General features: G+C 30.6%; 1 protein-coding gene across 1 annotated transcript in view; it reads left to right on the forward strand.

Moving 5' to 3' along the window:
• The first annotated feature begins 7,117 nt into the window (after nt 1-7,117).
• Vsx2 (Visual system homeobox 2) overlaps nt 7,118-24,858 on the forward strand; it is a 233,765-nt gene continuing 216,024 nt past the window's right edge. Inside the window, exon 1 of the mRNA XM_065509541.1 lies at nt 7,118-7,889. Within this exon, the coding sequence (XP_065365613.1) occupies nt 7,118-7,889 (772 nt within the window). The remainder of the gene's footprint in view (nt 7,890-24,858) is intronic.

Consider the following 24,858-nt stretch of genomic DNA (forward strand, 5'->3'; position numbering starts at 1 on the left):
GCATTATTGCCAACAATAATAATTTTGCCGTTATTTGTTTGTTTTGTTCCTCTTAATTTCCTTTTTAAAACAGTAAAAATGTTGCTTTCGTTTGCTACACAACAAAATAACAACAAACATTTCTTCCAGTTGATTTTCTCTATGAGGAGAACTCTCACTACACTAATACAAATACTAATAAGAGCAAAAGCCATTTTAACTCTTTTTTTAACGGCAATAACTTGTCGGACTTCTCATTTATTTATTGTTTTTTTATTTTTTAACTTTCATTGTTGTTTATTTGATTCATATTGCAACTGAATATGTTTGTTTGCTTTGCTTTTTTTTTGGCAAATATTTTTTATTATTGTTATTTTTGCGCAAATCTTTTTACATGAAATTTCTCCCCCGAAATTTGTGTTATAAAAAAAATGCGATCCTAAGTGTAAATGTGTAAGTGAGCTTCAATTCTTGTTTTTTAAACTCCTTTTTTTTAAAAACATTTGTTGTTGTTGCTTTTAGTTGTGTGCGCCTTAGTGTAACGTCATCATTGCTTAGTGAATCGTCATCACTACTCAGTCCTCTGTTTGCCAGTATGAGATGATGTTGTTGCTGCTGTTATTTTTTTTTACTAGTGCTGCTTTTTTTCGCATTTAACGTTTTCCGTTCATTTTTTTTTGCTCTACGTAAATTTTTTGCATTATTTTTTTTGTTCCTTGCTTTTATTTTTTTTTAAATACAATTTTTGTTGGCTTTGTTTTTGTTGCAGAGCTCAAAACTGTTGGTTGCTGTTTAGTTTGACAACAGTTTAACGTGGAAATTATTGCGAATTTGTTGTATACGTTGTAAAGACGCATTAAATAACAGTTAGAAAAACAACAACACCAAACAAAAACTAAGCGATATTTCGTTAGTACAATAACAAACTAAAAACAAAATAAAAAAAACAACTTTACGTCTTGTGCTGTTAAATGTGATATAGTAGTTGTCCACTGTATTCGTATTTAGTAGTTGTTGTGTTGTGTTTTGTTGTTTATGTTTTTTTGTTGCTTTGCTGCAACAACAAAAGTCACCATTTATTGTTAATAAAGTGTGTAGAGTGCGCGTTTTTTTTTGTTGTTTTTGGTGTAATAAAGAAAATTAATAGTGTTTGTCATGAATTAACCACAAAATATTAATGAAAACAAAGATAAAAATATTGTTTTAACAAATTGTTTGAGAAAATGTTAGTAAAAATAAATGTGTGCTTTTCTAAATGTAGATGCTAGACAAAAACCGGTTAAATTTTAAGGTTAAATCTTTAGAGAAAAAATTGCAAATATAAAATTCTTAAAGAAACAAACATTTAGAAGAAAATTTATGAAAATTTTATTTATTTTTGGGCCATTTTTTTACAAATTCATTTTTAATAAATAAAAACTTTTGTAACTTGAGATTTTTATTTAAATATTATTGGTTTTTGTTGCCAACCAACAACTTTAAAATTGAATTTTGAAATTTAGAAACAATTTATTGGTAAATAAAAGAAACTTTTTTACAAAATTATTTGGAAATTAAATGCAATTTGGGAAATCCGTTTTAAGGAAACAAAACTTTTAGATTTTCACAGCTAAAATAAACAACAGCCAACAGCAAAAAAGGCTTCACTAACCACTATATTCATAGATTTACTAAGTAAAAAAATTGTAAAATTTTTTAATTCTATGGATAGATTTTTTTTCTAAATTTTTTTTTCTAAAATTGAGAATTTTTTTAGATGTTTCTCCACATAATTTATGATAACTCAAAAAGAGTTAGTCCGATATTATTTAATCTGTTTATATATTACGTTTTAATCGGCTCAGTAGTTTCGGAGTTATAATAACAAATTGAAGCAAAAAATATATTTTTTACGTGAAAAAAGCAAATTTTTGATTTTTAAAAAACTCGTGAAAAATCGAAAACAGAAGAACTTCGTCAGTTTTATTACTTTGTCGCAAAGCCGCGTATAATTGCAACAAAATGACATATCGAAGATAAAAATCGATTGATTCTTTTCGAATTTATTCACAATTAAGTGAATTCGCTCATTTTCACAAAATTTACCTTTTTTGTTTGATATACATGAAATTGAGTAGTTAATGTTCTTCTTTCGATTGATTGAATGTTGAAAACATTTTCTCCATGCTATGTACAAATTTTCTTATATACATTGCGTTTTAATCGGTTGAGTAGTTTCGGAGTTATAATAACAAATTTAAGCAAAAAATTATTTTTTTACTTGAAAATATCCAATTTTTTTGTTTTAAAAAAATCATGAAAAATCGAAAACGACAGAAATTGTTTAGATTTATTGCTTTATCGCAAAGCCACATGTAATAGGAACAAAATGAGATATCTATCATAAAAATCTATGGATTATTTTCGAATTTATTCACAATTAAGTGAATTCGCTTATTTTCAGAAAATTGTATGTGCGTCAAGCATGTACTTTGAGTGTAAATTTTGTATGTGTTTTGTTATTGCAAAAAAATTTAACAAAAACAAAACACATGCTTGTACGCACACACAATTTTCTGAATTTTATTTTATTAGTGAGAAATTTTTTTTTTTTTTTATAAAGAAAAACTTGGTTTAAAAAATATTTTTCCCGATTTTGATCCATTGTAGGTCTGAATTACTATGACGTTATATGCATCTTTAGAAAGGTCTTTGAAATATCTATCATTAGATGTCCATATTGTCTATACTAGTGACTTAGTAATCCAACTATAGATAAAAATATTTAAAAAATCGAGGTATTCATGGTTTTTGCTTATATCTCTGCCATTTGTGGGCCGATTTTCTCCATTTGAAATAGCAACCGAACCGGCACTACAGCCTATATTGATGTATGAATCATGTATGTAAGTTCTTTGGGGGGTTACGGAAAGTTGAATTCAACATACAGACAGACATGAATATATCGACTCCGCTTTGAAAAATTTAGAAATTACAAATGAAATGACAAACTTATAAATACCCTTCCACTCATGGTGAAATAATGACTTTTGAAAACTGTGATTTTCAATACCTAACATTTGAAAAATAATCTTTTGTTTTTTTTTCGATGAATAAATTTTAGGATTTTCATTATCTTAAAAAAAATCAAATATTTTTTGGTGTATACTCACTTTTGAGGCTCACTGTAAATGTTTTTCAAATATTGGTGACATGGAGTTGACTTTCATTAGCGAAGTGCATAAGGAATTTTTACTAATCTTTCTAGTAACTGATGAGCTTGGAGAAGGACAGATTATATTCGTTGGAAGCGGTGGGTTAATATTTAAAGGTCTAGTTGGGATTGGACTGGAATAGTTAACAGGCTGAAACAAAGTATCATTATTACTTGTTGATGCAGTTGGGAATGAACTTTGAAAAGGTTTCACTGTGATTTTCTGTAGCTAAAGTTGGTGGTACTTTGTCTACTTTTCCAAAACCCCCTCCTTATAATTATGTACGTGGTAAATTCTCTGCGAGTTGTTAAGTTTTCCCTAATTTATTTGCATCCTAAAAAATATAAGGTGGACATATTATATATCAATGGATAGGGGATTTTGTCTATTTTTCAAAAATATATATAACTTTTGACAATAAAAAAATTCACGGAATATTTTTTTGAAAATCCTGACAAAAAATGCTTTTGATTGAGTTTTTGCGAAGGTATACATTTTTCTTATTGAAATTAAATTTTTATTTATGAATATGTTTTAATGAAAATTTACAGTTTTATAGATTTTTCTATTGAAAATGGAAAAATAAAAACAAGTTTTTAAATTTGTAATCAAGAATCCCGCAATTCCTCAAAAAAAAACTGTTGAAAACTCCCAAAAAATTTAATTTTTTAGTTTTTTGGCTATAATAAATATACCAGGGGTGAGGTTATCGAAACCCTTTACAAAATAATTAGGAACATATTGGGCCATTTAAAATAGGTTACTATAATTTGATATCCACTAGGCGATTTGAGAATTTTTCCCCTAAATTTTAATTTTACATAAAAAATAGGCGTTTTTTTGATGAACATGGTCTCCTCGCTATCAGAAATTTTCAAATATTTTTTCATTTATAATATTTGCTGTAAAGTTAGCTTTTCAGAAAATATAAATTCTATGTGCATCTTCTTAGAAATTTGTTTAGATAACTTAAAAAGAAGAAAAGTATTTTTTTCCTTTTCTCACCTTCGGGAGAAGGGTATATATAAGTTTGTCATCCCATTTGCAATTTCTACATCTTTCATTTCCGATCCTATAAAGTATATATATTCTGGATCCTTATAGATAGCGGAGTCGATTAAGCCATATCCGTCTGTATGTCTGTCTGTTGAAATCAACTTTCCGAAGCACAAAAATAACTTACATACACGATTCATACATCAATATTTCCGTAATTCTTCCGGCTCGGTTGCTATTTAAAATCGTGAAAATCGAATGGCTGAGATATAAGGAAAAAACCAGTATAACATCGATTTTAGAAATATTTTTTGACCTATATCTGGATTACTAAGTCATTAATATAGACAATATGGATATCTAATGATAGATATTTCAAATACCTTTGCAATGAGGTATATAAGACCATAGTAATGGGTCAAAATCGTAAAAAATATTTTTAACCCGAATTTTTTTTTTCTCACCAAAAGTTTTCTTTTTGCTAAATTTAAAAAAAAAATTGAAAAAAAATAAAAATTTTGAAAATTTAAAAAAATTAATTTTAAAAAACAAATCGAAAATTAAAAAAAAAATAAAAATTTTGAAAATTTAAAAAAAACAAGTCAAACATTTTTGTTTTCAAAAGAATGAAAAAACGACTTTGGAAAAAAAACTAAATTTTGTTTACCTAAAAATATTTAAAATTTGTATTTTGAAGTATAATTTGGTGAAGGGTATATAAGATTCGGCACAGCCGAATATAGCTTTCTTACATGATTAAATTAAAATGCATATAACTGAAGTCGTTGAAGTTGAAGTCGTTCATGATTTTTAAACAATAATTTTTCTGTTTAACATATAAAAATAAAAGTGGAGAAAATCGGGAAATATTTGAATCAGCTGTTATTAAAAAACTGGAGTTGGGTGGTTAAAAATATTGAAAATTTAATTTCAAAATGCGAATAATTATCTCCTAAGCTATAAGATATATTTATAGTGCTCGAGAAGGAGATTCTTTCTATGTAAGTTTTTTGAAATTGGAACCCAAACGAAGAAATAGTATCGTTTTAAAAATGTAACATACCCGAGGTGCCTTACTTTGGGGACCCCTGAAGTCCAAGCTCTTTGCGCGTATCAAATTTCATTGAAATTAGATTAAGCGTTAAGATGTTACAGATTTATTTCCCTCTACTTTTTTTTATTTCCGGGTCGACCATTTAAATATTATGTGTTTTTAATGGAAATCTACATTTTGCTAGAGCATGACACAATTTTTCTTCGGAGTGGCGCCATTTGAGTTTTTTCGTTGCAAAAATCATAACTTTTGAATCAAATGTGATAATCAAACAATTTAAAAGGCATATGATAGATAATTGATCAGCCTATGAAATGAGTGTTTGAAAATGGTTCTACGCCTTTCAGGTGCCTACTTATGGGTTGAAATTTGTGGAAAAATCTATTTTATGGGAAGAAAAATTAAATATTTTTTAATTTTTTATGTTTCTTTTTAAAGGCTTTTATGATTTAAAATTATTCCAGAAAAGATAAAAAAAATAATTTTTTTTGAAAAAAATAAATTTTTATCTTTTTTCAAAATTTTACCTCTAGCAAAAAATGTGGCAAGAACTCTTCTCTCTCTTTTTAAAGGCTTTTATGATTTATAATTATTCCAGAAAAGATTAAAAAAAAATTTTCTTGAAAAAAACAATTTTTGTCTTTTTTCAAAATTTTACCTCTAGCAAAAAGTGGGGCAAGAACGGCCAGCTGGAAATATTTGCATTAGATAAAGGAATAATCAAAGAACCTGTTTTGAAAATATGGCAAATATAGAAATTGACAGTTTTTTTTTATTTTCCTTCAAAGTTGAAACATATTGAAAAAATGGATAGTTGGTAAATATCGATTTACCTGGACAAATACAAAGCAAACAGTACAATTTCTGTTTATTCTTTTCTTAATAAATATACATATCTATCAAAAGAATCAAAAATAATGACGATCAGTTACATAGCTTTCGATATATTGTATCTGAAAGCGGACCAAATTACCTCAAAATGGTCTGTTTTTTGAAAACTGAAAATCAGTCAATATCTTCTGAACCAAAAATCTGATTGTAATAAGTGTAGCATTTTTGAAATCGTTGGACAATTTACTGTAAAAGGGGTTTATTCAATATTTTGATTTTTGCAACCTCACTTGTTCTACGGGCGTCACTGGGGACACGGCCGTATAATCTGTCCTGTATGGTTGAAAACGGATTTTTTACTGACACCTAATAACGAAATCGTCAGTTCTCTTTTTTCGCAAATAGCATATTTTAAGGCTTCTTCAGGATATTGGTGCATGGGTCTTTTTTCTGATGTGTCCATATTTGAATTCTAAAAATTTAGGAAAATAATCCCTTCTAAATCTCAAAATATTGCTCTGTTTTGCGATCTCCAGGCAAATAAAAGCTTAATCTACACTGATAGTCATCAGTGATCGAGCATGGTCGGTTATTAAACTGTAAATAACACGAATGCCAACGAATTTCTTAAAAATCAATCAATAATGATCTGATTGCAATAAAGAAAATCAGTAGAAGATTTGTTTAATAAAAACGAGTCTTGCCGACGGAATTTTGAACAAATTTCTTGTATTTTTTAGTTGAACAGGCAACTAAAATTCTTTAATAATCGTGAAGTTTTAGTTCAGTTCTATTTTAGATCTACTTCAGTCATAGTTCTGTTTAAGTGAACTTTTAGTTCAGGTCTACCCCAGTTCCTATTCCATTCTAGTTTAGTCATAGTTAATCTCCAGTTTATTTTAAATTTAACTCTAGCTGAGTTTAATTTCTAGTTCTACTTCAGTTCCTTTTCAATTCCAGTTTTCTTCAATTGCCAAGATTTTAAATAAAACTAAAAAAGAAAAATTAAAAATTCTATAAATGTGTTAAAAAAAGTCATAAAAAGAAACATAGCAAATAAATCATGCCACAACGTTCACCATTTGCCATACAAGAACTTCTGGGACTGAACAGTACAAAAGCCGCAGCTGCAGCAGCTGTAGTAGCAATGGCAAAACAAAAGGAGCAGGCGAATAAAAGTGAAAACTCCAGCAAGGATCAACAGGCCCTAGCAGCAATAAATGGTAAATGCATCCCAAGTCCAGCAGCAATAAATTGCAAACAAATAACGTTGGTAGCTCCGCAACATGACAACGAAGAAGAGTTTAAGGTAACCAGTGAATCTCCAGCAACGGCAACAATTAAAATTTCCTCCAATTTATATAATGCAACGGCAACTAATGCAACAACAACATCATCCACAACAACGGTAACAGATATTGCAACAACGCCAAATTCAATATCACCTTCAACAAATTCAATTTCATCGGCAAATTCCTCTTTATCTTCTTATAATGAGGAAACCGATAAGAGACGTCAGCAACAGCAGCAGCAACAGCAACATCAATTGTCTATGGCTGCTGCCTCTAGAATGGCTTATTTTAATGCTCATGCTGCTGTAGCAGCAGCATTTTTACCACATCATTTAACCTCACACTCAACTCACAACCAACAGATGCAACAACACACTGCTGCACATACTCTACCACCAACTCATCACCATCATCATCATCCACATCATTATCAACCAACACATTTACAACAACAACAACAGCAGCATCATCAGCAACAACAACATTTGCAAGTAACACAATCACAAGTTGCCGCTGCCCATCATCACATGTTGCATGGCCAGGGTAAGTACGTGTGCACTCGTTCGTATTTAGTAGACTAAAAAAAAACTTTAAATTATATTTGTGGCATTTTGAACAAAGAACAGAAATATTTATTAGCTGTACCATCATCACTTCATTTTTTATTTATTCATTTACTTTTTTTTTAATATTTCCATTGTTGTTTTTTTAAAAAAAAACAGAAAAAAATTGCTAAAGCAACACATGTCAGTTAATAACAGAGTTGCAAAGGAATGACATTATTTGTTTAATTTCAGTTGAGTTCAAATTTATAGCGGGTTCTGTTCTAGTTCTAGTTCTAGTTCTAGTTCTAGTTCTAGTTCTAGTTCTAGTTCTAGTTCTGTTCTGTTCTGTTCTAGTTCTGTTCTAGTTCTGTTCTAGTTCTGTTCTAGTTCTGTTCTAGTTCTGTTCTAGTTCTGTTCTAGTTCTGTTCTAGTTCTGTTCTAGTTCTGTTCTAGTTCTGTTCTAGTTCTGTTCTAGTTCTGTTCTAGTTCTAGTTCTGTTCTAGTTCTGTTCTAGTTCTGTTCTAGTTCTGTTCTAGTTCTGTTCTAGTTCTGTTCTAGTTCTGTTCTAGTTCTGTTCTAGTTCTGTTCTAGTTCTGTTCTAGTTCTGTTCTAGTTCTGTTCTAGTTCTGTTCTAGTTCTGTTCTAGTTCTGTTCTAGTTCTGTTCTAGTTCTGTTCTAGTTCTGTTCTAGTTCTGTTCTAGTTCTGTTCTAGTTCTGTTCTAGTTCTGTTCTAGTTCTGTTCTAGTTCTGTTCTAGTTCTGTTCTAGTTCTGTTCTAGTTCTGTTCTAGTTCTGTTCTAGTTCTGTTCTAGTTCTGTTCTAGTTCTGTTCTAGTTCTGTTCTAGTCCTGTTCTAGTCCTGTTCTAGTCCTGTTCTAGTTCTGTTCTAGTTCTGTTCTAGTTCTGTTCTAGTTCTGTTCTAGTTCTGTTCTAGTTCTGTTCTAGTTCTGTTCTAGTTCTGTTCTAGTTCTGTTCTAGTTCTGTTCTAGTTCTTTTCTAGTTCTGTTCTAGTTCTGTTCTAGTTCTGTTCTAGTTCTGTTCTAGTTCTGTTCTAGTTCTGTTCTAGTTCTGTTCTAGTTCTGTTCTAGTTCTGTTTTAGTTATGTTCTAGTTCTGTTCTAGTTCTGTTCTAGTTCTGTTCTAGTTCTGTTCTAGTTCTGTTCTAGTTCTGTTCTAGTTCTGTTCTGTTCTAGTTCTGTTCTAGTTCTGTTCTAGTTCTGTTCTGTTCTAGTTCTGTTCTAGTTCTGTTCTAGTTCTGTTCAAGTTCTGTTCTAGTTCTGTTCTAGTTCTGTTCTAGTTCTGTTCTAGTTCTAGTTCTGTTCTAGTTCTGTTCTAGTTCTGTTCTAGTTCTGTTCTAGTTCTGTTCTAGTTCTGTTCTAGTTCTGTTCTAGTTCTAGTTCTGTTCTAGTTCTGTTCTAGTTCTGTTCTAGTTCTGTTCTAGTTCTGTTCTAGTTCTGTTCTAGTTCTGTTCTAGTTCTGTTCTAGTTCTGTTCTAGTTCTGTTCTAGTTCTGTTCTAGTTCTGTTCTAGTTCTGTTCTAGTTCTGTTCTAGTTCTGTTCTAGTTCTGTTCTAGTTCTGTTCTAGTTCTGTTCTAGTTCTGTTCTAGTTCTGTTCTAGTTCTGTTCTAGTTCTGTTCTAGTCCTGTTCTAGTCCTGTTCTAGTCCTGTTCTAGTTCTGTTCTAGTTCTGTTCTAGTTCTGTTCTAGTTCTGTTCTAGTTCTGTTCTAGTTCTGTTCTAGTTCTGTTCTAGTTCTGTTCTAGTTCTGTTCTAGTTCTGTTCTAGTTCTTTTCTAGTTCTGTTCTAGTTCTGTTCTAGTTCTGTTCTAGTTCTGTTCTAGTTCTGTTCTAGTTCTGTTCTAGTTCTGTTCTAGTTCTGTTCTAGTTCTGTTTTAGTTATGTTCTAGTTCTGTTCTAGTTCTGTTCTAGTTCTGTTCTAGTTCTGTTCTAGTTCTGTTCTAGTTCTGTTCTGTTCTAGTTCTGTTCTAGTTCTGTTCTAGTTCTGTTCTGTTCTAGTTCTGTTCTAGTTCTGTTCTAGTTCTGTTCAAGTTCTGTTCTAGTTCTGTTCTAGTTCTGTTCTAGTTCTGTTCTGTTCTAGTTCTGTTCTAGTTCTGTTCTAGTTCTGTTCTGTTCTAGTTCTGTTCTAGTTCTGTTCTAGTTCTGTTCTAGTTCTGTTCTAGTTCTGTTCTAGTTCTGTTCTAGTTCTGTTCTAGTTCTGTTCTAGTTCTGTTCTAGTTCTGTTCTAGTTCTTTTCTAGTTCTGTTCTAGTTCTGTTCTAGTTCTGTTCTAGTTCTGTTCTAGTTCTGTTCTAGTTCTGTTCTAGTTCTGTTCTAGTTCTGTTCTAGTTCTGTTCTGTTCTAGTTCTGTTCTAGTTCTGTTTTAGTTATGTTCTAGTTCTGTTCTAGTTCTGTTCTAGTTCTGTTCTAGTTCTGTTCTAGTTCTGTTCTAGTTCTGTTCTAGTTCTGTTCTAGTTCTGTTCTGTTCTAGTTCTGTTCTAGTTCTGTTCTAGTTCTGTTCTGTTCTAGTTCTGTTCTAGTTCTGTTCTAGTTCTGTTCAAGTTCTGTTCTAGTTCTGTTCTAGTTCTGTTCTAGTTCTGTTCTGTTCTAGTTCTGTTCTAGTTCTGTTCTAGTTCTGTTCTGTTCTAGTTCTGTTCTAGTTCTGTTCTAGTTCTGTTCTAGTTCTGTTCTAGTTCTGTTCTAGTTCTGTTCTAGTTCTGTTCTAGTTCTGTTCTAGTTCTGTTCTAGTTCTGTTCTGTTCTTGTTCTAGTTCTGTTCTAGTTCTGTTCTAGTTCTGTTCTGTTCTAGTTCTGTTCTAGTTCTGTTCTAGTTCTGTTCTAGTTCTGTTCTAGTTCTGTTCAAGTTCTGTTCTAGTTCTGTTCTAGTTCTGTTCTAGTTCTGTTCTAGTTCTGTTCTAGTTCTGTTCTAGTTCTGTTCTAGTTCTGTTCTAGTTCTGTTCTAGTTACAACAATAACAACTATATGAAATTTACTGAATTTTAATATTGTTGTTGGTATGTTCGTCGTAAGACAAAGTGTCTGCCCTTTGTTTTTGTACATTTTTTTTTCTTCCTTTTGGTACAAAAAAAAATGTTTGTTTAACATGATTTTTTTCCTGCAGTCTTGTATAGAAGTGGTGAAAGGGTTGCAAAAGTATTTAACACTTTTAGTTTTTGTTTGTAGGAAATTTCTCATTATTCAATTGTTTTGAATTTAACAATTAACGGTGGAATGTTTGATTTAAATGCCCTATAGCTGGTGTAAACAAATCCCAATAGGCTGGAATTCAAGTTGAAAGCAAGTTTAATTCCAGCCTTGAGTCCAGTATCAAGCAATTGAATTGGGACTAAACTATGCGCTGATCCAGGTCAACCCTTTGGGGGGCAAACAATTTGTTCTACATTTTTCTTTTTATACCTTTTTTATATGAAAACTTTTCGGTTTTGGGGGGGGTGGAATTTCCTATATCACCCCCTCTGGATCCGCAACTGGACTAAACTAATATAGAAATGGTGCTACGAAAACTACCATATTGTTGTTCTAGAACAGTTAGTCAGTGAGGTTGTTGAATTTTGAACTTGTCAATCAAAGATTCTGTTTCCTTAACAGTTTTTTAATTAAAACAACCCAATTTCTAGCCGTTCTTCAACAATTTCATTCGGTATTGTAAACTGATCTATTAGCAACGAAGTGGGATCGCTCAAATTTCAATGATAACAATTGAAAAATTCTAATATTCCCAGTAGGGTACTTTTTTGATCGGCCTTGACCTTTCAATATTCATTTTTTATTAGCCTCTTTTTTGTTTTCGAAAAATGTTTTATTTGAAACAGGGGCAATGATTTTAGTTTGTTTTCAATTAATTTTTTTTTTATTATTTTGAAAACAAAGCAATACTTTTAGTTTAAATGTTAAGCTCAACATAAGCTTTAAATTTGTATTTGAAAATTCATTTAATTTCGATTTGGTTTGTCATGAAACCTGATACTTTTGCAAGTGATGAAATAATTAAAAACTGATTAATAGTAAACAATACATGATGAGGGTTTTGAGTTTAATACTCAGGTTTTTTTTTAATGAAATGTACAGTTTTTTGTAGTAAAGAGGGCACTAACTACAGTTCATATTAAAATGTTTTTTTAATTCTTATTTTTATGGAATATTTATGCATATTTTATTTGTTAATTAATTGCCTTTTTCTTAATACACAAGTGTTGAGCTAAATTAAATGGGACACAAATAAATTCATTTCGATTTATCTGCGTAATTATGACAGGGAATTATTTGTCTTTTGAAATGTGGGGCAGCAGGCAAAGTCTGCTTTGCTGATTACAGTGAAGTTTAAAATAAATTGAGTCATATTTCATATGACACTGATGTTTAAAATATCGTACTCTAATTTAAATTGTGGTGAAACAAAACTGGATATGAGTGAAACAATTATTTCCATTGTTAAATCAATTTGAGGTTCATATGAAGTCCATAATGCATTCCAACTCAAGGCATAATAAATCAGATAGTTCCACAATGTTAGCTCTTTTTCCTTTCATCCAGCTCTTTCAGTATCCGCTTCATACTCATCTCCACAGCTGGAGCCGTTTATAAGTTTAACCTCTAGCATTGGATCATGGACCCAAATGATTCAAATATAAAGTATTAATGCAGTACCTTTAGTATCCAGGATATTTTCGAAACATTAGTCAACTCCTTCGACAATGTTAGCAACTGTAAAAAATCTCTGTTTCCTTCGTGCCAGATAGTAGAGCAACATTATCCTCGTTATATTTATCTCAACTGCTGAAGACATCTCAAAGGATCATTTTCCTCTTCATCTTTATCTAAACATCTGCTGCAGAAGTCGATTACTTCAACGGCCAGTCTCAACACGTGATTCCAATTGATTCATTTTCTAGTTTACAAACACTAATAAAAAGAATATGACCATATTAACCGCATTTATAACATTTTACTCTGACCTTGCTTTGCTCGACTATATTTCTCTCAATTTCAGCTATAACCTCAATATTTCTCACTTTGCTTATTTGTGACTTAGGCATTAATTTCGCTGTTTCTTGTGCCAATGCGAATGAAACAGTTTCACGTTTTACATCAGGGTCATGAATGCCATTCAGAAATGCCTCAATCTTGAATGCAGAGATTCAAGATTGAGGCATGTCTGATCGCTCTCTAAGTCGGACAATTTTCTATTGACGTCTATGACTTGTATTTGTAGGCAGCTCTCTAAGTCGAACACATTTTTGTCAATGAAATCCACTTTGCTTCTTATAACCACACAAATTTCTTGAAGTTTCTCATCTGTAGCTTTAGAACTTTCCTGAAATTTCGCAGCCTTTTCAACTAATAATTTCTCGTTGTTGGCTTTAGAAGTTTCTTGAACTTCAGCTAACAGCTTCTCATTGTTGACTCTAGAAGTTTCTTGAACTGCAGCTTCAACTTCAGCAAGAAGTTTCTCGTTGGCTGTGTCCATTTTTATACCCTACACCATCATAGTGGGGAGGGTATAATGCGTTTGTGCAGATGTTTGTAACGCCCAAAAATATTAGTCTAAAACCCACCTTAAAGTATACCGATCGACTTAGAATCACTTTCTGAGTCGATTAAACGATGTCCGTCCATCTGGTTGGCTGGCTGTCCATGTAAACCTTGTGCGTAGAGTACAGGTCACAATTTTGAAGATATTTCGATCAAATTTGGTACATATTATTTTTTCGGCCCAAGGACCAATCCTATTGAAACTGGCTGAAATCGGACCATTATTTCACCTAGCCCCCATACAAATGTCCTTCCGAAATTGGACTTCATCGATCATAAATGTTTAATTTATAAATGTATCTCCACAAATTGCGCTCCAAATAAGTTTTATATATACAAAATTCATGTCACCAAATTTTGTTACGATCGCTCCATAATTAGTCATAGCTCCCATATAGACCCGCTTCCGAAAATCACTTTAACGTGCATAAATCGCTTAAAAATGTTGGTATACTCACAAAATTCAACATAGTAAACTTTCATATAGACATAAATCACACGACCTAATTTCATGGTGATCGGTCCATAATTGGTCATAGCCCCCACTTCCGAAAATCACTCAAAAATATAAATTATTGAAATTTTAAAAGAATAATGATTTTGCTCTTTTACTTAGTGTAGGGTATTATATGGTCGGGCTTGACCGACCATACTTTCTTACTTGTTCCCATTGATTAAGATTTGAGAGCTAGCTGTTTCTTGGAGGCGAGTTCACATTGGTCAACTCCTCTTTCCTTAGTCAAAGTCTAAATTTGCATACCACTGTTGAAGTAATTTGAGCTTCTAATAAATAAAGATAAACTCAATGAAACAAACAATTCTCTGTCATTAGCAGGAGCAGAGCAACATAATTCTCTTCATCTTCACATTAGCTCATCTATCTACCTCGTTACATATTCCGAAAAGAGACTTTGTCTAGCTAGCAAAGAGGATTCTTCTTCGTAAACAGTGATGTAGAATATTTAGTAGCCAGGATATACAGAATTCATTCTGTAAGAATAAGTTTTCATGTCTAAAACACTCCAAGTCACAGGATAATAGATGAAAGAGTTCGATAAATTTAACTTATGACAAAGAGCTATGTCTCCTCTGATGCCTGATTTACTGTCTAGATGTAACTTTAAAGATATTAAGCTATGGCGACTGATCCGGTTGCTTTTAAAAAAATTTATCGAAATATTTCCTAAATAGAACAAGTATCACCTTGAGTTATAAAAAATCCACAGTCACTAGCTTATTTAGATTCATTGATTTAAATATTCCTCATATAATAAAGGGGGTGGAAATTTCCAATTTACAGTTTTCAGCCTTAAATCTTCATTGGTTTCAATAGATTCAGTATCAAATTCTGGTTAAGTTGTAAGAAAACATCTTCAAGCGGGCTTCTGCTGACAAAGTTGCTTAAATTATTGTAAGAACGCAAAACTGAGATGATTGGCTTTATATAAAAACAGACTTCTTCACTGCTCTTCAGGCGGAAATTACTGCCATAAAACGTGCATCCAACTGGCTGAGGTATTATCGAATATCTGGAGATTTCTGTAAATTTACTGATAGCTTGGCTGTCTTTAATGGAATATCGGGTGTCTTCACAACATCTAGGTTAATCCAGGAATGACGGGTATCAATAAATGAGAAAGCGAGACATTCTGGGATAATGCTTATATGGATGCCTGGATACTGTGGAAATCAGGGTAATTGTATAGCGATGAATTAACCAGAAGGAGAACAAATATGGTTGAGGTGGCGATTGATATCTTTTCGGGTATCTCCCTTGCACAAAACAGATGGACTAATGACCTGCTAATTGTGCATATGCTGTAATAATGATTAAGAGGAGGAGACTGTGTACCACCAATTCTGCCATTGCCCGGCTCTATCCAACATGAGGAAGCGCATATTTGGAGCCCCTTTTCTCTCGTGTCTAAAACAATTATCTAGGATGAAGCTGAGACCCATCCATTCCTTCATCAGATCAAGGCCGGTTCCTTGATATTTTTAGTGCATACAATCATGGAGTACTCTTTCTACCTAGAAAGAACGATTAATCCAAATCTCTTGTCATCTCATTTACCAGAATGGTAATAACTGATCTAGTAAATTTGTCCAAAGTATTTACAAGACCATAAAAAACAATTTCAGTTGATATCTTTCTGGTAAATTAGGCGACAAGAGGTTTTGATCAATCGTTCTTCTAGGAAGAAATTCAATTTAATTGCAAGTGTTTTCAGAAGTAATGAGTTTTGAAAACAAACAAATTTATCTTCACTTTGCGGTATTTGTTGGAGTTAAATCTCAAACGTAATACCATCACGTCTGGGTGAGAGCTCTGAGTTCATGTAATCCTAGTGAGTTTGCGATAGCGTGAGGTATCCATTTCCATTGTTCTACAGTGTTATCAGAATATCTTAGTTTCAATGACGCTAACACTGATGTTCTAATCAAATCAAATCATAATTTATTGCTGATCTTTTTGGAAGCTTTAATACTATTGAAGAATAGCTTGTAAGCATTTCAGCTTACCTGTAGCTTACTTTTTTCTCCAAATAGATTTTTTCTTGGATCTAGACGTCCAAACAGCCCAGATTGAAGATTAAAGAATTAGGGATCATAAACATTCATATTACCAGGTACATCAGTGGTGAATTCTCGGGATCTTTGAAAACTTCTCTTGTATATCAGACTAAGGCCGGTGTTTTTTACCCCACCTTTTTAAGATATATTCCTAGGTGAGCCTAATCGTCAATCTTTAAGACAGAGATGTACTCTACACTCATCTGCACTATTGAGTGTTAGAGAAGGAGTTTGAGAGGTTTTACGATTTTTGAAATATCGGATACTAAGGTCCTATATCTTCTGAAGTTAGCTGGCGTCATGGAATGCTAATTGAAAACGAAGCACAATGACATAATGCTGGGTACCTGCTCATGAGGGCCATGCTAGTAACAAACGGACTGATTGTTTGGCTAATATGTGTCATAGAACTGGAACATTGCTTTAAATTACGCGATTATAAGGTAGGAACAAAATTCGTTCATGGGTTTTATCCCTCGTTCGGAAGGATCTGAGTATACTTAGAGGATTGCAGAGATTTCGAGATTCACGATCAGTTCAGTTCGAGAAGAGTGGAGTGGCTAGGAAAGGCCTCAATGAATCTGATGGATGTTTTCGGTCTCTCATTAAACATGAATATTAGGTCAGTGAAATAGGAAATTTCCCCCCCCAAAAACGAAAAGTTTTCATATAAAAAAGGAAAGGAACAAATTTAAATTTTTTTAAAAAAAGTTGCTATCGTTAGGAAGAAAGGATCTGATTATACTAGCAGATTTTGCGAGATTCACGATCAGTTAAGTTCGAGAAGAGTGGAGTGGCTAGGAAAGGCTTCAATGAATCTGATGGATGTTTTCGGTCTCTCATTAAACATGTTAATTGTCTTTATCTGAAGATTGGCCATGTTGTGATGAAGATTAGATTCTTTGGTTTGCCGTTTATATCTTCGGAATTCGCGAGATCAAAACTGTGTATACTAGCAGATATTAATTAAAATCTGCAGCTCGTAATCATTATTTTTATACCCTTCACCTTCGAGAGAAGGGTATATATAAGTTTGTCATTCCGTTTGTAATTTCTAAATTTTTCATTTCCGACCCTATGAAGTATATATATTCTGGATCCTTATAGATAGTGGAGTCGATTAAGCCATGTCCGTCTGTCTGTTGAAATCAATCAGCAAAATCGGTCCACAAATGGCTGAGATATGAGAAAAAAACCAGGACAACCTCGATTTTTGACCTATATCTGGATTACTAAGTCATTAATATAGACAATATGGATATCTAATGATAGATATTTCAAAGACCTTTGCAACGACATATATAAGACCATAGTAAGTTGGACCTACAATGGCTCGAAATCGGAAAAAAATATTTTTTACCAGAATTTTTTTTTCACCAAAAAAAAAAAAAAATTAAAAAACAAAAAAATTTAAAACAAAAAAATTAAAAAAAAACGAAAATAATTTTTTCCAAAAAATTAAAAAACTGCAAAAAAAATAAATATAAAATATTTAAAATTTTTATTTTGAAGTATAATTTGGTAAAGGGTATATAAGATTCGGCACAGCCGAATATAGCTCTCTTACTTGTTTTAAATACAAACCTGAGCTGTCGTAGTAAAACAAAGAATTTGAACACTAAAGTCAACGAAATGGATTCAAATAGCGATTACATAGAGCCAGTTACCTTGCTAGCTACCTATCTGGTTACTTGATCAGCTACGCAACTAGTTATTTTAACTTGTAAGGGTGCTAATTGAAATAGACAGTCCAATAACCAATTGCTTGCAAACAAACCTTCCTCTGACAACTCTTCAATAGAATACTTCTGGAGGGTAAATTGAATATTTTCTAAAATGCAGTGCAAAATAAATATTTAAAGTGACTACATTGATTACTTGATTACTTAGAGACACTTAAGTGGCAATTGACTTTGCGCTAGGTTACATGGGGTGTCAGTATACTTAAGCAAAAAGAAAATAAACTGTATGAGAATTATATCAACTTAATATGTATAAAACCACAAAAAGTCCAGTTTAAAGTGACTACACTCTTTATTACTTAGAGACACTTAAGTGCAAATTGACTTCACGCTAGATTACCTCGGATATATAAAGTAACCAATTGATTTCTCTCTACAAAGAGCATATGACACAAAAGCTAAATGATCAGACATTAGTGAAAATTACTGTCTTCAAGGGATACATTGGCTAATTGCTTAACTTTTGGATATACATATTACCACAAAGATTGATACAATTATTGAATTCAAATAAATTACTCTTCATGCAATTACATGGCTGAAAGTTTAAAAATTCAAAGAAAACACATCAAAAACAAAATAACTCCACTGTGTCTCAGCTGCATATGTGGAACCTTAACTGAAAAAAAATTATGATTGTCATTTACAATTATAACAGACCATGACAATTTGGATTGTAACTACAACAATAACAACAAAACAAAAACATCATTAACAATTTTTGTTGTTCTTGTTGTTAAAAAAAACCAGAAGAGTCAAAAGCATGTGATTACAACACCAACATTCTCATCATATTAGCAGCATTGACGATCAGAGAGATAGAAATAACACAAGTGTGTTGTGGCAAGTAATTAGCGTACGAGCGGATTAAATTTATTTCACTTCATTATTATAGAGATTTAATTTTTGAATATGTTTTTTTTTTATGAGAAATTCTTCAACACCTTTTGTTATTTCTATATAAACTTAACTTGATGTGTCATTATTTAAGTTTTGAGTTTTTTGTACTTTTTTTTATTATTAAATGAGAATTTTATGAAGCGATTTTTTTTATATTTTTTCTGCAACGTAAGTTGATTTTGTTGCTATTGCAATTTTGTTAAGGTTTTTTTTGTTTTTGTTTTTGTTTAAATGGAATGAATTGGTATTTAGTGTATAAAAGTAATAAGAGAAAAGAAAACAATTGACTTCCGATACAATTTGTATTTTATTCAAAAGTCATGGGCTACAGTGGGCGAATTCACTTAATTGTGAATAAATTCGAAAAGAATCCATCGATTTTTATGATCGATATCTCATTTTGTTGCTATTACATGTGGCTTTGTGATAAAGTCATAAAACTGAACAATTTCTGTCATTTTAGATTTTTCATGATTTTTTTAAAACAAAAAAAAATTACCATTTTTGTACTTAGCCATGATGAATAAAATCTATATAGTGGTTAGTCAAGCCTTTTTTTGCTGTTGACCTGTGAAATGTTTCAAATTAAAAATTTAAAAATTTTCTTAAAATTTTTGTTAAAATAGTCGGTTTATTACACTATGCAACAAATGGAGACTTTTGGAAAAACACAAGATCATGACAGTATAGGTTCGACTCTACTACCAAAGGGTAGTACAACCCTATACTCAGTTTGCCCATTTTGGTGACCGATTTTTTTTTATGGGCCCCCAAAGTTTCTGAAAATCAGTGGGGCCTCTAAAAAAGGTGCCATCAGGTTTTGGTTAACAGCTAATTCAGACTTTGTGCTACGGCTTAACTTTATATGGCAATAATATAGCTAAGAGTCCGCCAAATAAATTTTGTTAAAATTTGTTTCCAACAAATAGCTTTTTCGTGCACTTTTGTTGAAAAAATATAGGAAGAAAATTTTTTTTTTTACTTTTTTTAGAATAACTTCCAGGGACTCCTAATTTTTCAATAACAATATCTCGCAAAGTTGTAGCTACGGTAAATTTGAATAACTCTTGTGAACATATCAATGCATTCTGAATGTGTCTAGTCACTCTACATAGCACATAAAGATCACTTTGTACCTTAACAATTTTCGTTTTTCCTATTTTTTGACGCTAAAACAAAGATTTTTTTGTAAAAATAGTATTATCAAGTCCACACTTCTATGTTGTGCTGTATTATTTACTCGGCTGAGGTGTTCGGAATGGGGATCAGTGGGTGGACCTTCAATGTCACACATTTATAAAAAAATTGCCAAAAAGTCATTTATGATTCGAATGAGCTGCAATTTCAAATATAGATAGACCTTGAGAAGGTCTACAAAAAATATGATTTTATCTGTAGTTATCTCTTTTAGTTCAAGAGATATTTGGGTTTAATATTTTTTTAAATTTTGCCCGATCTTTTTTTCGTATTTTAAATTTGATGGGCCTACGAAAGGTCGAAATTTATTTTTTTATATATGACGTATATTTGCGATAAAATTCTAAAGAAAATAAAACAAATCTGATAACAATTATTTCGTCCCTATAAAAAGTTACACGCATCCAAAGTTGAAGCATCTTTTTATATATTTCAACTTTGTATGCGTGTGTTTTTTAAGTTTTTTCCCAAAAAAGTCCCCATATTTTTTCTTTTATAAAAAACTAATTTTCTTCGGGACTATATAAATTTTTTTATGATCTGGAAAGAGAACTTAATGCAAAAACATATAAGGTAAAATTTGACTAACTTAAGCGGACATTGTACCCCCCAGCCCTATCCAAACTTGGGCAATTTTGAAAAAAAAAAATTAGGTTTGAGTAAAAAATTCTAAAAACGCAAAACACCGACCCTCAAAAGCTCATCACATTTGTATAGCCCCATATGTTGTTTATATACATACAGAACGTTTTTACTATCATGCTGTAAATAACGTCAAAGTGGGCTATTTTCTAAAAAAAACTTAGTTTTTGGAACAAATTTTCGCCGTTTTAGGAATTTCGGTGTTTAAAAACAAAGAATGGCAACATTAGTGATGCCATTGACTTACGAATATTTAGGTCTATATTACTTCCAAATTTTATTGTGATGTCTGTAACTGTTCAAATTTTACATTAATTCAAAGTTTTTATTTTTCTTGATGGAAAATCACCATTTTAAAATATTATTAGTTTTTAAGGTAAATGACGTCACAAAATTATTCATTTCACTAAAATGTCAATCTTTAAGTCATAAGGTTTCCACCGATATCAAAAACTTATATAAAAAGCTTATATTTACACTTCAGAAGTTCCACAAACCTTGCCCACTTTCAAAAATTTTAAAGTTTTTTCATATCTTGCATCAAGCCGGTCTTGCATGATCAAGATTGGATAAAGTTATGCGCCCGGATCATACCGATAATGATTTGCCCATTCTTCGTTATTCCAGCACAATAGAGAAGTATACACTCGAACATACATTTTTAACAAAAAATTATTGTTTTAGAGTCAAAAATTAGTAAAAAACTACAAATTTTAAGCTACAAAGTGATTTTTGACAGCTATTTAGAATACCTAGGTATGTTCGGATTGCTTTGATATGTTCACGAGAGTTATTCAAATTTACCGTAGCTACAACTTTGCGAGATATTGTTATTGAAAAATTAGGAGTCCCTGGAAGTTATTCTAAAAAAAGTAAAAAAAAAAAATTTTCTTCCTATATTTTTTCAACAAAAGTGCACGAAAAAGCTATTTTTTGGAAACAAATTTTAACAAAATTTATTTGGCGGACTCTTAGCTATATTATTGCCATATAAAGTTAAGCCGTAGCTCAAAGTCTGAATTAGCTGTTAACCAAAACCTGATGACACCTTTTTTAGAGGCCCCATTGATTTTCAGAAACTTTGGGGGCCCATAAAAAAAAATCGGTCACCAAAATGGGCAAACTGAGTATAGGGTTTTACTACCCTTTGGTAGTAGAGTCGAATCTATACTGTCATGATCGTGTGTTTTTTTCACTGTTGCACTGTGTTATTTAAGATAAAATTAGTTATAACTCTGGAAAAGCAAAATAATTTTACTTTATTTGAAAGACCATCACATAAACTCAACAAAAATTTAACATTTTCAACAGAAAAATTGGCCAAAAAGGCAAATAAATTTAAGGAAATTTAAAAAACTAAGTATGCAGCTCGATACATAACCAAATTCTGCATTATACTGTGAATTTTTAAGACACTAAGTTGAGATTTGTAGTATTGAGACACTGTTATAGTCAGGAAATTAAAGAATGATATATTTTTTTTAATTTTAAGAGGTTTATATGAAATTCTTTGGAGGCTAAACGATAGAGGTTTTAAATTGAATTTTATTTTATTTGAAGGACATGATCAAAAGCTATTTTTAAAATTTTTAAAACAAAAAATATTTTAAATATTTATGATGGAACAATTCGTTTAAAAATTAAAAAGAAAAAAATCTCATACTTTTTTTACCCCAAAAAAAAAAAACAGATAAGGTTTTTAAATATGAAAGTAGTTTTTCTTAAAAAATCTTATATACCACAATAAAATCTGTAATTTCTGCATTCAGGAACAAGAATTAAAGTTTGCTGAAGTTTGCGCAATTATTTTTGGTGATTTTTTGAAAATTTCACCTTTTTTCTATTTTTTGTTCATCAAACACTTTTCATTAAACGTATGACTTATGTTAATTTTTCTGGCTTAAGAATTGAAAAAACTAAGTATGCAACTCAATAGAAAACTAAATTCTGCATTATATTATGAATTTTCAAAACTTTAAGTTTAGATGTGTAGTTTTGAGACGCTGCCAAATTCAGAAAAGCGAAAAAATATATATATATTTTTTTTTAATTTTAAGAGATTTATATGATATTTTTTGTGGCTAAACGAATAGAATTTTTAAAATGAATTTTATTTTATTTGAAGGATATGATCAAAAGCTATTTTTAAAATTTTAACAACAAAAAATATCTTAAATATTTATGTTGCTACAATTCGTTCAAAAATTAAAAAGAAAAAATTCACATTTTTTATCCAAAAAAAAAAAACAGATAAGGTTTTTAAAGGTGAAAGTAGTTGTTCTTAAGAAAATGTTATATACCACAATAAAACTTGAAATTTCTTTTTTCACGAACAATAAAAAAAAGTTTGCTCAATTATTTTTGGCGATTTTTTGAAAATTTTTTCTATTTTTGCTTATCAGGCACTTTTCATTAACCGCATCACTTTTGTTAATTTTACTGATTTAAGAATTGAAAAAACTAAGTATGCAGCTCAATAGAAAACAAAATTCGGCATTATATTGTGCATTTTCAAGACTTTAAGTTGAGATTTGTAGTTTTGAGACGCTGCCAAATTCAGAAAAGCGAAAAAATATATATATATTTTTTTTAATTTTAAGAGATTTATATGATATTTTTTGTGGCTAAACAAATAGTGGTTTTAAACTGAATTTAATTTTATTTGAAAGACATGATCAAAAGCTATTTTTAAAATTTTAACAACAAAAAATATCTTAAATATTTATGATGGAACAATTCGTTGAAAAATTAAAAAGAAAAAAAATTCACATTTTTTTTACCCCCAAAAAAACATACGATTTTTAAAGGTGAAAATGGTTGTTCTTAAGAAAATAAAACTTGAAATTTCTTTTTTCACGAACAATAAAAAAAAGTTTGCTTAAGTTTGCTCAATTATTTTTGGGGATTTTTTTTAAATTTCTCCTTTTTTCTATTTTTGCTTATCAAATACTTTTCATTAACCGCATCACTTTTGTTAATTTTACTGATTTAAGAATTGAAAAAACTAAGTATGCAGCTCAATAGAAAACAAAATTCTGCATTATATTGTGCATTTTCAAGACTTTAAGTTGAGATTTGTAGTTTTGAGACGCTGTCAAATTCAGGAAAGTGAAAAAAATTATATATTTTTTTTAATTTTAAGAGATTTATATGATATTTATTGTGGCTAAACGAATAGTGGTTTTAAATTGAATTTTGTTTTATTTGAAAGACATGATCAAAGGCTATTTTCAGAATTTCAACAACAAAAAATATCTTAAATATTTATGTTAGAACAATTCGTTCAAAAATTAAAAAGTAAAAAATATCATACTTTTTTTACCCCAAAAAAAAAACATATAAAGGTTTTAAAGGTGAAAGTAGTTTTTCTTAAAAAAATTTATATACCACAATAAAACTTGAAATTTATATTTTCACGAACAATAAAAAAAAGTTTGCTTAAGTTTGCTCAATTATTTTTGGCGATTTTTTTAAAATTTCACCTTTTTTCTATTTTTGCTTATCAGGCACTTTTCATTAACCGCATCACTTTTGTTAATTTTACTGATTTAAGAATTGAAAAAACTAAGTATGCAGCTCAATAGAAAACAAAATTCGGCATTACATTGTGCATTTTCAAGACTTTAAGTTGAGATTTGTAGTTTTGAGATGCTGTCAAATTCAGGAAAGTGAAAAAAAATTATATATTTTTTTTAATTTTAAGAGATTTATATGATATTTATTGTGACTAAACAAATGGCGTTTTTAAATTGATTTTTTTCTTATTTGAAAGACATAAACAAAGGCTATTTTTATAATTTTAACAACAAAAAATATCTTAAATATTTATGTTGCTACAATTCGTTCAAAAATTAAAAAGAAAAAAATTCATACTTTTTTACCCCCCAAAAAAACAGATAAGGTTTTCAAAGGTGAATGTAGTTTTTCTTAAAAAAATTTATATACGATAATAAAATTTGAAATTTCTACTTTGACGAGCAATAAAAAAAGACTGATCAAGTTTGCCCCGTTATTTTTGGCGATTTTTTGAAATTTTCTCCTTTTTTCTATTTTTTGCTCATCAGACACTTTTCATTAACCGTATCACTTTTGTTAATTTTTCTGGTTTAAGAATTGAAAAAACTAAGTATGCTGCTAGATATACAACCAAATCCTGCATCGTAGCGTGAATTTTCAAGCCTTTAAGTTGAGATTTGTAGTTTTGAGACGCTGTCAAAGTCAGGAAAGTGAAGAAAATAAAATCATTTTTTTTTGGATTTTAAGAGGTTCGTGTGCTATTTTTTGTGGCTAAACAAATAGAGTTTTTAAATTGAATTTAGTTTTATTTGAAAGTCATGATCAAAAGCTATTTTTAAAATTTTAACAACAAAA

Source organism: Calliphora vicina, chromosome 4 (genome assembly GCF_958450345.1).
Source record: "Calliphora vicina chromosome 4, idCalVici1.1, whole genome shotgun sequence".
NCBI lineage: Eukaryota > Metazoa > Arthropoda > Insecta > Diptera > Calliphoridae > Calliphora > Calliphora vicina.